General features: G+C 39.9%; 1 protein-coding gene across 7 annotated transcripts in view; it reads left to right on the top strand.

Moving 5' to 3' along the window:
* Positions 1-11,693, top strand: part of CSE1L (chromosome segregation 1 like) — a 45,192-nt gene extending 33,499 nt beyond the window's left edge. For all 7 annotated transcript variants that reach the window (XM_041732950.1, XM_041732954.1, XM_041732952.1 and 4 more), the window contains 11 exons: positions 889-1,025; positions 2,142-2,245; positions 3,853-3,950; positions 5,387-5,537; positions 5,683-5,891; positions 6,495-6,592; positions 6,693-6,778; positions 7,139-7,220; positions 8,575-8,721; positions 9,456-9,687; positions 11,139-11,693. In XM_041732950.1, the coding sequence (XP_041588884.1) occupies positions 889-1,025; positions 2,142-2,245; positions 3,853-3,950; positions 5,387-5,537; positions 5,683-5,891; positions 6,495-6,592; positions 6,693-6,778; positions 7,139-7,220; positions 8,575-8,721; positions 9,456-9,687; positions 11,139-11,228 (1,434 nt within the window). In that variant the 3' untranslated portion in view covers positions 11,229-11,693. The remainder of the gene's footprint in view (positions 1-888; positions 1,026-2,141; positions 2,246-3,852; positions 3,951-5,386; positions 5,538-5,682; positions 5,892-6,494; positions 6,593-6,692; positions 6,779-7,138; positions 7,221-8,574; positions 8,722-9,455; positions 9,688-11,138) is intronic.
* Positions 11,694-14,578: the final 2,885 nt, after the last annotated feature.

Genomic DNA, 14,578 nt, shown 5'->3' with positions numbered 1-14,578 from the left:
TTTCATATCTTTGGCAAGTTTACCAGGGTTACATGCAACCTTCTAAAGCTGTTCTATTTTATTTATTTTTTAAAGGATTTATTTTCGAGATAGAGCACATGGTGGCATTGGGGAAGGAGAGGGTAAGAGAGTCTCAAGCAGACTTTACCAAATGCAGAGCCCAAAATGGGGCTTGATTACCACTTGAGCTGAAATCAAGAGTCAGATACTCAACCAACTGTATCACCCAGGCACCCTGAAGCAGTTCTATTTTAAAGAATAATGAACTGCTATTCTAAATTTTTAGAGGTTCCTCCGTTCCTCCCTCTCTTCCTTTCTCCCACCATTCCTTCCTATTTCCCTTACTTTCTCCCCTCCTGATACCCAGCATGGAGCCTAACACGGGGTAGAACCTCGGGACCCAGGGAACCAGACCTGAGCAGAGATGATGAGTGGCATGCTCAAGCAACTAAGTCACCTGGATGCCCCTAGAGGTTTCTAATGAAGATTAGTATTCTTATTTTTGCTCCTACCTCTTTTTTTTTAGAAGAGAAAATGAGGTACAGAGAGTTTGAATGACTTTTCTAAGAACTACCTGCTAGTGAAAAGTATATAGTTCTTAATGAAATCTTAGTTTGCTTGTCCATAATATTACTATTTTATGGTGTGTTCTTTTACCTACAAGATTTTTCTCTAACCATAGTTTAATGCTTAGAGAAAGAATTGGAAAAGTGAATGTTAATTTTTGAGCTGGCACATGAAGGTATAAGTTTTGATTTCTTAGCCGTGTCATCTTCCATTATAACAGTTAAAAACCACACTTTCCAGAATCAGCAATCTCTTCTCTTCCAGTTGTCTTTTACTCTCAGCATCAATGAGTGAAAGCATGCATATTACTGTGTTTTTCAGGTACCAAAAGAACATCTTTTGGTCTCTATTCCTCTCTTGATTAATCATCTTCAAGCTGAAAGTATTGTTGTCCATACTTACGCAGCACATGCTCTTGAGAGGCTGTTTACCATGAGAGGGCCTAACAACGCCACTCTGTAAGTATTTGATTCTAAACAATTTTAATTTTTTCAGCTTAGGGTGGGAACTGTTCTGTGCTGGTCAAAGATCTCTGACTATATTCATAATGTCATTAGTAGTTTGAAAATGTGTACTTTTCCCTCATTTAATCTGTGTCTCAGTCTAAAAGGATGAGGCGATATGCTAAAAATAAATATGACATAAAGTTAAATAGGAAATTGGAGCAAAGCAAAATCACAGGGTGAGATTGCTAAAAAGAAACGTGCATCCAAGGATCCCATAGAGGAGTTCAGGAAACTCCTGAAATTTATGTGCTGTCTTTTTGCAGCCGAGGGAAAGAGGGCGACTGGAGAGTTAACATTTTCAGTGTCCTTGAGAGTATAAACAGTTACTCAGAAGGCAGCTCAGAAATGGGCCTTCATTTTAAGAGAGTGTCTTAGCAACATCATGTGACAGTTGTTTTTTCCCTGGCTGTTTTTGTATGATTACTCTGTGTGAAGATAGGACACAACTGAGTGGAAGTAATTCTCTAGGATCCCAGAGAGTAGCTCTTCTGGCCTGAGCCGAGGAGAAAATGTAGAGGAATGGACGGTCTGCATGTCTTTCAGGCCATTCTTCAACAGTGTTATTTCTTGAAACTGAACTTTGGGTAAGAGATGGAAAACCGTTCTAGGTTCTTTTCTTCATAAGAACTTGAAGTTGAGGTATTCTCAGTGGTCAATTAAGGGTTGAAAGAACATCCTTTGAGATGAGTCAAATCAGTAACTGTCTTCAGGCCTGGAATTCAGGCCGAATTCATGCAGCTGCTCCACGTCCAGAAAAGCAGATGACTGAGACTCTGAGTCTGAGCTCTGTTCTCGGTAGTGATTGGGTGTGAACCCAGGGTGCCCTGTGCAGCTGTAGATGACGTCGAGTTTGCCTGGTTTTTGGTTTGTGTTTGATCCCAGATATGCCTTTTTAGGAACTTAACATGAACACACGTAAACAGCTACTTTCTTAAGCTGTCTGTTGATCTTGGTGGTGGGAGACGGCTCGCTATTATGCCGAGAAGTGTGATTCAGTGGTTGCTGAGGGTGCTCCAGCGTGGCCGGCTCAAGCGTTGGCAGTGACTGAAGCTGTTTTTTCATCTATAGCTTTACAGCCGCAGAAATCGCACCGTTTGTTGAGATTCTGCTAACAAACCTTTTCAAAGCTCTCACACTTCCTGGCTCTTCAGAAAATGAATATATTATGAAAGGTAGGCCGTTTCCCTGGTATACAGACCGTAAGAATCCCGTCTCTGATTTACAGGGGTGAATGCTCTGAGTTGTGCTTCAGGTTACATAGTCTATGGACCAGATACTGTTGGTTAAGAATTAGGTAGGCTTAGATATTTTTAAATGGAAAACATTTTGTTTACTGCTAACTGTTTTCAGAAAAAATTTAACCCTAGTTTGATGTAGAGTTACTCTTGTTAAAGAAAAAGTAGCAGGCTCCCTTTTTCTTTATCTGGATTGAATTTCTTGAAGGCAAAGATCAGCTCAGACATTTCTTGATGGCATATTAGACTAGGTCTTGGTGTGAAACCTGGGTACACTTTCTAGGCTCCACACATATCCTGCCTCCATGGAGCTACTGCCAAGAATATGGGCAGCGGTAAGCACCTGCCCACTGCTACATCAGGAGAGTGTCGTGGTGACAGTTCCAACTTGAGGGGCAGTGTTAGTCACTGTTGCACTCCAAGAGCCTAGCTGTGTCTCACTCATATGAAATGCTTTGCAAATAAACTGTCCCTGATGGCAGGTCAGGTCCCCTGGGGTAGGGTATGTTGTGTATGTGTGTGTATGTGTGTTCATATGTGTGGATAAGACTGTATCTAGGTGTGTATTTGTGTGTGTTTTCAGCACCATACTTCTCCCTACGGTGATGCGTGACTACTATTGTTTAATGTCCGTTTCTGTGAGGTTAATTGGCGTGTAGTCTCATTACTGTGTTTTTGGGATATGCGAGAGCACCTAGATGTGATATGTTCTCAATAAGTACTATTGGATGAGTGAGTGAATAGACTCCACCAGCCCAGAGCGGGGCACTGGTCCTTCCTCTAACCCCTTGACCCAGCTCAAGAAACACTTTCTCTAGAGAGTACGGGGTCTGTAGTGGTTAGCTAGATGGAAGGTGAATCTGCCTCAGGTAGACACAAAGTTTAGGAGGCAAGAGAGGATATCTGTGCCTGACATGTAGCTGCTGTACTTAGTAAGCATCTATTCTACTTGTGCAGAAACAGTTATGTATATTTTTAGCTTAATAATGATCTATCTTCCATGCCACATGATTTTAGGCATCTGTTAATGAGCAGCATTCTTGTGGTGTGGACCCTCTGCAGCTTTATATGTATTTTTAGATTTATGGGGCGGGGGGGCTCCTAATCTGTCTCTTGGGAGGGAGATGTGCAGGTGGTTTCTCTCAGTTTTTGGTAGACTGCAATGTGTCCTTTAGGCTAGGGCTAAACTGCCCCTGATTTCTAAGTGAGAGAGACTGGAAACAGCTCTTCCAACTGCTGAACAGCCACCTCCCCCACCCCCCCGTCATTTTACCACTTCCTCCTGCTTCGTGTCTGCTTCTTCACTTATTATTTCTAATTGTCCCCCTTTTCTTTTAAGCCTTAGGCCTTCTGAAAGTAGCTAAACTGTTTTCAGGCCTTGGTGTAATATTGAAAGGATTGTTTTTAAATAGAGCTATCTGGGGGTTGCTTAAGGGTCTTAAAATTTTGGTGATGAATCAGTGGACTGTTGTTTTATTCTTTCCCTAATCACTACTTTGTTCAGAAGTTTAACTATTTGTTCTTGCTGTTTTTATATTTTACAGCTATTATGAGAAGCTTTTCCCTCCTACAAGAAGCCATAATCCCTTACATCCCCACCCTCATCTCTCAGCTTACACAGAAGCTATTAGCTGTTAGTAAGGTAACAAGACCAGTTCTAAAGTATAGTTGCTGTTTAACTTACACTCCAAATTGTGTGAGCCTCAGAACTCTCTGGCAGTGGTTCAGGCATCGGAAAACTCTGGATTCCTCCTGACCAGTAGTTAAGTGGCTTTTAAAAAGTATGGGGAGGTCTTAGATTGGAGACTTGGCAGCAGTTACCTTTATAAGTGCAGGCCCAGAAATTCAAAATGTTTCATTTGAATTATTCTCATTTAAAAAGTAACATGTTTCATTGAATCAAAAATTGATCCGAAGTGATTTTAAGTGGCAGAAAGAAGAAAGCAGGCTTTGTACAAGTGGACACAAAAAAGGCTACTCAGATTTTTATAAAATGGTGCAGTCCTTTGTGTCTGGTCTCCTTTACTCTTATTTCCCCCAAGTAAAGTCCATTCCTTTTGATCACAAATGTTACAGATAGGGCAGCCCGGGTGGCTCAGCGGTTTGGCGCCGCCTTCAGCCCAGGATGTGATCCTGGAGACCCAGGGTCAAGTCCCACGTCGGGCTCCCTGCATGGAGCCTGCCTCTCCCTCTGCCTGTGTCTCTGCCTCTCTCTGTGTCTCTCGTGAATAAATAAATAAAATCTTAAAAAAAAAAAGTTACAGATATTTTGATTCTTATTTATTAATTCTAAGATTTAGAAAATAAAAGCTTAATGCTGTCAAAATTGAGATGCCTATTCCTAATTAGTCTGTGGAAAGGACATAAATTTATAGAAGTATGACAGGGACTTTGGAGAACAGTGATCATTTTCCCATTGAGTTCTGAGTAAGGGTGTTGAACTGCTTTTGGTCCTTGAGGAATTGAGAGAGATGTCAGGTTCTCCCCCTTCCCCTTCCCCTACCATCTTCTGAGTTCATCACCTACATATGGTAGCCTTCCAGGGATTCCATTTGAAGGAAAATAGGGTTATGTTGCTTTAAAAGTTTGAAAACCACTGATAGAAAGGATTGTCACTCTGGAGATACATTGAGACCTGTAGAGGTTAAAACTTACCCATGGTCCCATACAAGGCTAGGGACAGAGCCAGGACTTACATGTCCCTGCTCGTTTCTTCCACAACTCTTTACAGTGACGGCTCTAGGAGAGCACATGGGTTTAAGACAAGTTCCTTATAGCACTGGGAGCTGAAGCTTGTGGAGTCATCTCCCTATGACTCCTGAGTTATTTTTCATAGCGGACTTTAGCCCATTAAATCCCCAAAGAAGCAGGCATTAGTGAGTATTGTTTTCTGAATTTTAATGTCCATATAAGACTTTAACATATATATAGGCAAGTGTAATTGATGTGTCTTTAATACTGATTTTTTTAAAAAGATAGTCTCAATGTATTTTAGCAAGGGTAGGTATTTTATTTTAGGTATTTAACATAGTCACTTGGATTATTGGAAAATGGTAAGTTTTCTGTTTTTAATTTCAGAACCCAAGCAAACCTCACTTTAATCACTACATGTTTGAAGCGATATGTTTGTCCATAAGAATAACTTGCAAAGCTAACCCTGCTGCTGTTGTAAATTTTGAGGAGGCTTTGTTTCTGGTGTTTACTGAAATTTTACAAAATGATGTACAAGGTAAGTTAAATGAAGTTATTTTCTTTCTTTCTTAATAAAACTGTTATAGTGGCTAATAAAATGGAGCCTGCCTGAGAGGTACGTGCCTTGTTGTGGGAGCCATTAGTTATGAAACTGACATCTCTGTTTTTACTTTTATCAACAGAATTTATTCCATACGTCTTTCAAGTGATGTCTTTGCTTCTGGAAACACACAAAAATGATATCCCGTCGTCTTATATGGCCTTATTTCCTCATCTCCTTCAGCCAGTGCTTTGGGAAAGAACAGGAAACATCCCTGCTCTAGTGAGGCTTCTCCAAGCATTCTTAGAACGTGGTTCAAACACAATAGCAAGTGCTGCAGCTGACAAAATTGTGAGTGAGATTTATTGTGATGTAACTCATTTTATAAGGTAGCTGAAAGAAACTGAGGATGGCAAATTTATAAAAATACTTCATTTAAAATAAATGTAACAGGGAAGTAGTAGAAAATATTGTGTATTTTATTATAATTAGGTAGCCTTTACTTTTTTTTTTGTTTTAACATTTATTTTATTAATGAGAGAGAGAGAGAGAGCGCGCGCGCATGTAGCAGAGAGACAGGCAGAGGGAGAAGCAGGATCCATGCAAGCAGTCTGATGTGGGACTTGATCCCGGGTCTCCAGGATCATGCCCTGGGCTGAAGGTGGCGCTAAACCGCTGAGCCACCTGGGCTGCCCACAATTAGGTAGCCTTTAATTATCTCCATGGTAGAAAATTTAAAAATAGAGCCAAGTAGGTTAATTTCAAGAACTTGACTTTAAGGCTTATTATGATAGGATATTTTCTATCTACACTTCAAAGTGAGAACAAAAGCAAAAACGCTTAACTATTAGAGTATGCACCCTTTTCCAAGATATCACCTGCTTAAGGTCTAACTTTTGGAACAGTTAATCCTTGCCTCTTTAACTGAGTATTATTTGATCTAATTTGTTGTAGCCTGGGTTATTAGGTGTCTTCCAGAAGCTAATTGCATCCAAAGCCAATGACCACCAAGGTTTTTATCTTCTAAACAGTATAATAGAGCACATGCCTCCGTGAGTATGAATATAACCCTCCTTGTATGATTACTCAAGGACTATGAGGTACTTAGAAGATGCTGACTTAATACACTGTTGCTTTTATTCAATTCTTTAGTGAGTCAGTTGATCAGTACAGGAAGCAAATCTTCATTCTACTATTCCAAAGACTTCAGAATTCCAAAACAACAAAGTTTATCAAGAGTAAGTAAAATCATTTGGCTATTCTTACAGAAATAATGAGGGAAAGTAGCTAAAACCCTTAGCCTTTATGATTACATATAAATGTTTTATCAGTTACAAGCTTTTTCTGTATTCTAAGATTTCTGTATTCTCCAAATACTGTAACTTTTAAATATATTCTGTTCCAAAGGTTAGTTTCTAAGTTTAGATATCAAAACATTTTTTTTGTTTATACTGTATGTTAATTGTATAATAAAGGCAAATATTGATGTCAGAGTTAGCCATTTTAATGATTATAATTATTTCACTGGCAGACTTCTGCTGAAATGCTTGTTCAGCAGTGAGGCCTCTGTACTGATACTCTGCATCTCCTTTCAACAGGCTTCTTAGTCTTTATTAATTTGTATTGCATAAAATATGGGGCGCTGGCACTGCAAGAAATATTTGATGGTATACAACCAAAGTAAGTTTTGTTTTTATTACTTACTGTATTTTTTAAAGCAAAAAAATTGACCTCTTTTAGCAGAAACCAGTATCTCTATTATCTTCGTGGTTTTTTTTTTTTTTTTTTTAAGATTTTATTTATTCATGAGAGACACGGTGAGAGAGAGAGAGAGAGAAAGGCAGAGGGAGAAGCAGGCTCCATGCAGGGAGCCCAATGTGGGACTCGATCCCGGGACTCCAGGATCACACCCTGGGCTGAAGGCAGTGGCGCTAAACCGCTGAGCCATCTGGGCTGCCCATCTTTGTGGTTTTCAAAATATTCTTAGAACTGTTGAGTTGCAAAGGAGAAAATCTCTGCAAACATTTTTCTAACTCCCAGCCCTGCCTCGACACCATCTGTGTTCTGTGTGATTCTGGATGGTTGTGATTCTCTCCAGGAGGCTGCCTTTGTTATGGCTAGTAGTGTGATTTTTTCAGATAAAGGTCTTTGCTTTTCACTTAGTATATATATAAAGAATGTAGTTAGGTAGAATTTCCTATTTCATGGGGAAAGGAAGGATAGAAAGAAATGATAGAGAACAAATTTAGAGAAAAGAACTTGTAAGACCTCCATTTTGGTATTATGTCAAAAAAAATTCCAAATTGACTGGAATGTAAAAAATGAATTAGTCTGAAAAGTAGTACCAGAAAATATGCTTTCCACCTGTAGAGATTTGTGGGGAAATCAGTTTCGTGCACTTATAGTGAGTAATCTTTCTGTGGAGCAAAAAGGAGGCACTTTTTACTTAGAATATTAATATGTCCAGTATCTTTGATACCCACTCTTTCCACTTCTGGTAATTTTAGTGAAGTAGAATACTGAGGATGTTACATCACTAAGTGTCGTGAAAAACTTTGCTCTTAGGATGTTTCCAATAACATTGGAATTGTTGGCCAAATAACTTTTTCAATATAGCCATTAACATTTACATCTGTACAGGTATGTAAGCATAGGGAGTTGCAAAGTTCATGATCTAGTAATGTTAAAATTAGTTACTGCTGGATGGTGGGTGATGGGTAGTTCTTTATTTTTTTTCTCTTGCCTGATTTTTCAGAGATTTTTTGAGTAAGAAAAACACAGGAGACAGAAAAGTAGCTGTGAAAATTCCACTTGAGCATAGACAATGATATTTCACAGAAGTTGTTGGTAGCACTTGGCCGCTGGGTTTGAGGTTTCACTCTTTTGTCATCTCTAGGTCTCTGCCATTCAGTTGACCAAAAATAATAGCCTAGTTTTTTTTGGATTTTATTATATTCCTAAGGAGTCAGTATAAATAACATCTAAACATTTCTCAGTTCAATTATAGTGATGGTCTAATACTTTACTTTAATAGAATGTTTGGAATGGTTTTGGAAAAAATCATTATTCCTGAAATTCAGAAAGTATCTGGAAATGTAGAGAAAAAGATTTGTGCGGTTGGCATAACCAAATTACTAACAGAATGTCCTCCAATGATGGACACAGAGTATACCAAGCTGTGGTAAGTACTCCAGACCTTTTGGAAATTACAATTTTCTTCCCTTAATGGCTGCAGAATTAAGCTTATACTCTTGAGGGCTGAGAATTGGGTTTTCATCTTAGGTTCTCCACTAGCAACCATCAGATCCAAGACAGGACATATGGGTCCTTCTGGGCCTAGAAAGATCTTGTTTCCTGATTCTTTATCGGAGGGGGTTCATGTGCCCCTCTGAGAATCTGGTGAAAGCTTCTGGTCTACGTGATCTCTAGGAATGTTTATGACAGATACCCAACTAAATTCGCTTAGATCTTTAAGAGGAGAAACTGAATAGACTAAAGAGAATCTCACGTGCTCAGACTGGTATTCCTGGCTTTTCTCCACCTCTTGTGAGAACCTTTTCTCATTTTGGGTTTACTCAGGCACTCCCCTTCCAGAAAGTGATCTGACGATTCAAGGCCTATCTTCTAACTAACTACTAGCAGCAGTGAGTCTCTGGCTTGGCTTCAGTCACAGCCAGCTGGACAGCTCTGGGAATGGTGTAGTTTCCATAAAGGAAATTGGGCTGTTGTGGCCAAAAGAAGTGAAGAGTGGTTTCAGAGGATAGGTGCAAGATCTGATGTCTATCTTCTATTTCAAAGGTCCCTTGTAGCTCTTGAGACTGCCTCTATAATTTGTGTCCCTGAGGAATTGCTTTTTGTTTAGATCTTCGGAAGTATTCACTTAATCTTTTGTCTCCTTGTTTCCTTCAAATCCAGGACTCCTTTATTACAGTCTTTGATTGGCCTTTTTGAGTTACCTGAAGATGATACCATTCCTGATGAAGAACATTTTATTGACATAGAAGATACACCAGGGTATCAGACTGCCTTCTCACAATTGGCATTTGCTGGGAAAAAAGAGCATGATCCTGTGGGTCAAATGGTGAACAACCCCAAAATTCACCTGGCGCAGTCACTTCACAAACTGTCTACCGCTTGTCCAGGAAGGGTAAGTGACTGTATTGTCAAATCACTCTGATTAGTGGACACCTTTCTGGGAAGGCAAGAAGGTAGTAAGTTATTCTGGTGCCTATTTTCGTTGGTCAGCATGATCAAACATCCCACTGAATTACAGTTAGGCTTTAATTTTCTTTAGTTAATTTCTTTAGTTAAAATGATATGCTATAAATAGATTTTTTTTTTTTTTTAAGCATATGGCTTCTGGAATAAAGACAAAGCTGAAGATAAATCCCCTCAACATCCCCCCCACCCCCACCCCCAAGTTGAGGCTTGAATTCATGACTCCCAAGAGCAAGAGTCTCATGCTTTTCTGACTGAGCCGGCTAGGTACTCTAAAACCTTTTGAATAGAAATGTATTTATTTCCAAGAGTGAAGTAATTCTTCTGTTAAAATGTAGGCTTTTTTTTTTTTTTTTGACTGCAACATACGCAAATAATGGATCATAGAGTAAGCCTAATAATGGCTGCAAAGTTGGATTACCCAGCAATTTTTATAAGATCTTCTAGAGTTTTCAATTTTTTAAAGAGATTTTATTTATTAGAGCAAGGGTGTGTGCACAAGTTTGGTAAGAGACAGAGGGAGAGGAAGAAGTAGACTCCACGCTGAGCAGGGAGCCCAACTTAGGGCCTGATTCCAGAACCCCCGAATCATGACCTAAGCCAGAGGCAGACGCTTAACCAACTAAACCACCCAGGCGCCTTATTTTATTTTATTTATTTTATTTTATTTTATTTTATTTTATTTTATTTTATTTTATTTATTTTTTATTTATTTTATTTTTTATTTTTTTTTAATTTTATTTTTATTATTTTACCTTTTCTTTTCTTTTTTCCCTTTCTTTTCTTTTCCTGATTTTATTTATTCATGAGAGACACAGAATGAGAGAGAGAGATGGAGACATAGGCAGAGGGAGAAGCAGGCTCCATGCAAGGAGCCCAACGTGGGACTCGATCCTGGGTCTCCAGGATCACACCCTGGGCTGAAGGCGGCGCTAAACCACTGAGCCACCCGGGCTGCCCAGGCGCCCCATTTTCAGTGTTTTATTATAGAAAACATCAAACACATAGAAACACTATAGCGAACTTCACAAATTACCAGTATCCTACCAATCTTGTTATATTTGTTTCTCCTTGGGCATCATGTCATTTCACCCATATGCACTTAATTACGCATCACTAACCAATAGGGGGTTTTTTTTGTTTTATTTTTGGCAAATCCCTCCAGTGCCACTACCCCACTGAACAGCAGTAATTCCTTGCAGATTTGCTTTTTAGACCTATTCAGTTATGAAGGCATAAAGCAGTTGAGATCCTTGGGATCCCTGGAAGAGTCATTGGTGACAGACTGCCCTTCCCATGCTGTGGCAATTCTGCTAGAGAATGTGGGGGTCCTGGTTTGTTAGGCTCTTCAACAACCAGCATGTTTCCCATCTCTCGTAGGTTCCATCAATGGTGAGCACCAGCCTCAATGCAGAAGCGCTCCAGTATCTCCAAGGATACCTTCAGGCGGCCAGTGTGACACTGCTTTGAACAGCACTTTCCAGATTGGCTAAGCCCACGATGGTTTCTGAGGAAATCACATAGATATCTGAGCACAGCTGCATTAAAGCAAGTTTTCCTTTTGAACTTGTCACAAATTCCATCTTGTAAAGAATATTAAATGTTGCTTTAAGCTGAACCTTGAGCAAATTAGGTGGTTTGTGTGATCATAAATAGAAGTGGGTGACTTTCCAGTGTGCAGCTTCAAGGGACAAGTACTAGTAGCCCAGTATATGATCATGAGTTGAGCAAGTTCAGTACATGATCATGAGTTGAGCATCTGCACTGTTTGGATAACTTTAAAATTTTGACGGACGCAGAGTGTGGAAACTTTTGTTAACTAAAATCTTGTTTTGAGGCATCGCCATTTGTGTTTCTTTCGTCCTTTGTATTTTTGTCTGTTTCCTTAAGCTTTTATTGGAAATGTGAATAAGTAAAGAATCACTGCTGTTGCCAAGAAATGCATATTTCATAGTTTTAAATCTAATCAGCAATAAAAAAAAAAGCCCTCAAATATGTATCTAAGAACATCTTAAGGATAAGTTTTTGGTGCTAATACTATTATAATGAAGAACTTCTTTTAAAAAATTGAAATTCAAACTTAGTCTTTCCTTACCAGGGAAAAGGGAACATTTTGGCTTGGGTCTATCAGAACTTTCCTGGACCCATTTCTAGGCGGCAGCATGAACTCTGGGCCAGATGGTTCCTTCTGTGGATCGAAGAGAAATGCCCTGCCTGGCTTCACAAAGCTGTTGAGTACTTTAGACAGCATAGACGTTTACCCCTTTTGAGTGTCTGTCTTATTTGCAGATTGGTGGTTACTTGGAACTTTTCAAAGTATAGCATCTTAGAACCTGAGGTCTGGATGAGCCACAGAAGTGGGTATACAGTAGCCAACAAGGCTGCCCTGGGTAGGTTCTGGGACAGCCCCCCCCTTTTTTTTTTTTTTTAAGATTTTATTTATTTATTTATGAGAGACACAGAGAGGCAGAGGGAGAAGCAGGCTCCATGCAGGGAGCCCAATGTGGGACTGAATCCCGCGACTCCAGGATCCTGCCCTGGGCCAAAGGCAGGCGCTAAACCACTGAGGTTTAGACCATCTTAATTGATAGGTGCTAAATTACTTCTGGAATTATCTGTTCAATGGAGATTAAACTAGAATCTCATTCTGCACACATCAGTGATTTCTTTTAAAATTAGGGCACCTTGAATGCTTTTTTTTACACATGTTGTTTCTGTTTGTTTTTTTAAAAGATTTTGAGAGAGCGAGTGAGTGAGCATGAGCAGGGGAGGGGCAGGAGGAGAGTGAAAAACACACTCTGTACTGAGCATGACATGGGGCGATCCCCGGACCCTGTGATCATGATATGAGCTGAAGGCAGACGCTGAATTGGTTAACTGAGCCACCCAGGTACCCTTCACATGTTTTTGTAGTGTTGCTTGAGAAACTGTCCGGCTTAATCTTAAGTGTTCTTGTACCAATCTACTCGTTTTTGTCTTGAGATAGTAATGGAAGTATTAAGTCATATATTACTATTTAAGTGGTCAGTGGCAGAAGGATACTGAGACAGTACTGGAATCTACTTTTGAAGTAGAAACAATTTAATACAGGTAAAAAGTCTGGAATAGAAAACAGCTGGTGGTGATGGCTTATATTTGTTGCTTATATAAGCTCTGAGAGCACCCATTTGGGTCAAGCTCTTGGTGAACAGTTAAGTAAATGCACAGCACATCCTATTTCACAGAATCCTTGCTTCAGCATCTTAACTTGGAGGACTGAGCCAGTTGTGAATTTTTTTCTTCAGACGACTGAGAAGATGGTTTGTTTTGTAAGTGTGCCTTTTCTGAACAGAAAAACTGGTATCTTAACTCTGGCACAAGTCAGTAATTCTGTTTAAAAATTATTTTTAAAAAAGATTTTAGTTATTTATTCATGAGACACACACAGAGAGAGGCACAGGGAGAAGCAGGCTCCATGCAGGGAGCCCGACCTGGGACTCAATCCTGGGACTCTGGGACCCCACCCTGGACCAAAGGCAGACGCTCAACTGCTGAGCCACCCAGGTGTCCCAGCTTTTAAAGGTTTTAAGAGATGGTATGTAGTAAGTTTTTGACAGGTCTTAGTGACTTCCTCAGTGATGATGTGATACCAGTTCTTTGTCGGTATAGAGAGTTGAGGTCATACTTTGAGATCGGGCTAACCTGGGTTTGAATTACTCTGTGACTGATATGTGTGACCTTGAGTAAATGACTCAGCTTCTTCACTTTATTATTCTCATTTTTCAGAAGAAATCCGTCACCTTCAGGACAGCTAAGATGTAAAATGTCATACTTTAAACAGAACATATACAAAAGCTTTTGTTTAGGGTGGGCTTGGGGGCACGCAGGGGTTTTGGCTGGGTAGAAGTGTTTGTTAGCAGTGCAGAACACTGCTCTATCTTACCAGTACTGTAGAAGGTGGGGTGGGGGGGCCAGGGTGGTGGTGGGAGGCGGTGGAGGAAAGGCTTTCCAGAGGAGTCCTGGCCCAGGTAAGGCACCTCACTTCCAGGGTAGTCTTAGACACGGGGGAAATGTATCTAAACTGCAAAGTTCCTCCTGAGGGCCTCCTGCTGGGCCCATGGATTATTTCTGCTGTTTGAGCATTATCTCCCTTTTTAGCAGCCTGATTTTTAAAAATACATTGCTGATTATAAATGTATTTTGTTGGAAACTTGGTAAATACAGAAAAATATTTAAAAATCATTTGTATTCCCACCTTCAAATATTTTGGTTTTCTTCCCCTACCCCCTACCAAAGTGGAGATCATTTATAATTTCACATACTTTTTGAAAAGCTTAAATATTTAATAATTACTTGGTAAATATCATTTACCACTGTTGGAAATTATAAACTCCTTCCTGATGTGTTAGTCTTTGTATGTTTCCTGATTATGGAATTAGCAGTTATCCTGTGGAAAGGTTCATGCTAGTTTCTGCAGCACAGCCTGCCCCACACTGCGCGTTTTGTCTTGTGTGTGCCCTAACCAGTTTGGCTTTGATCCAGCTGTTGCACACCGTGGTAACTGAGCGCCAGGCTTCCACCTTCCGCTCTTAGAGGCAACAGCTTGCAGTGCTGGGGCCTTTTTTCTTCCTCATCTCCTTGATTGACGGATCACCCTCCCTGCTATGAAAATTAAGAATCCTTGTAGCCTCCTAAGCGGGTTTTTTTTTTTTTCTTTTAAGGTTTTTTTCAAGTAACATTTTTTTGATTCTTTTATCTTCAACTGGCCACTGTCTCTTGATGACTCCATATCGATGATAAGGTTGCTCCGATGTGGCTCTCCCTTCACTGTCACGCTGTCA

This window comes from Vulpes lagopus, chromosome 18 (genome assembly GCF_018345385.1).
Source record: "Vulpes lagopus strain Blue_001 chromosome 18, ASM1834538v1, whole genome shotgun sequence".
Lineage (NCBI taxonomy): Eukaryota > Metazoa > Chordata > Mammalia > Carnivora > Canidae > Vulpes > Vulpes lagopus.
This window is presented reverse-complemented; position numbering and strand designations above follow the sequence as displayed.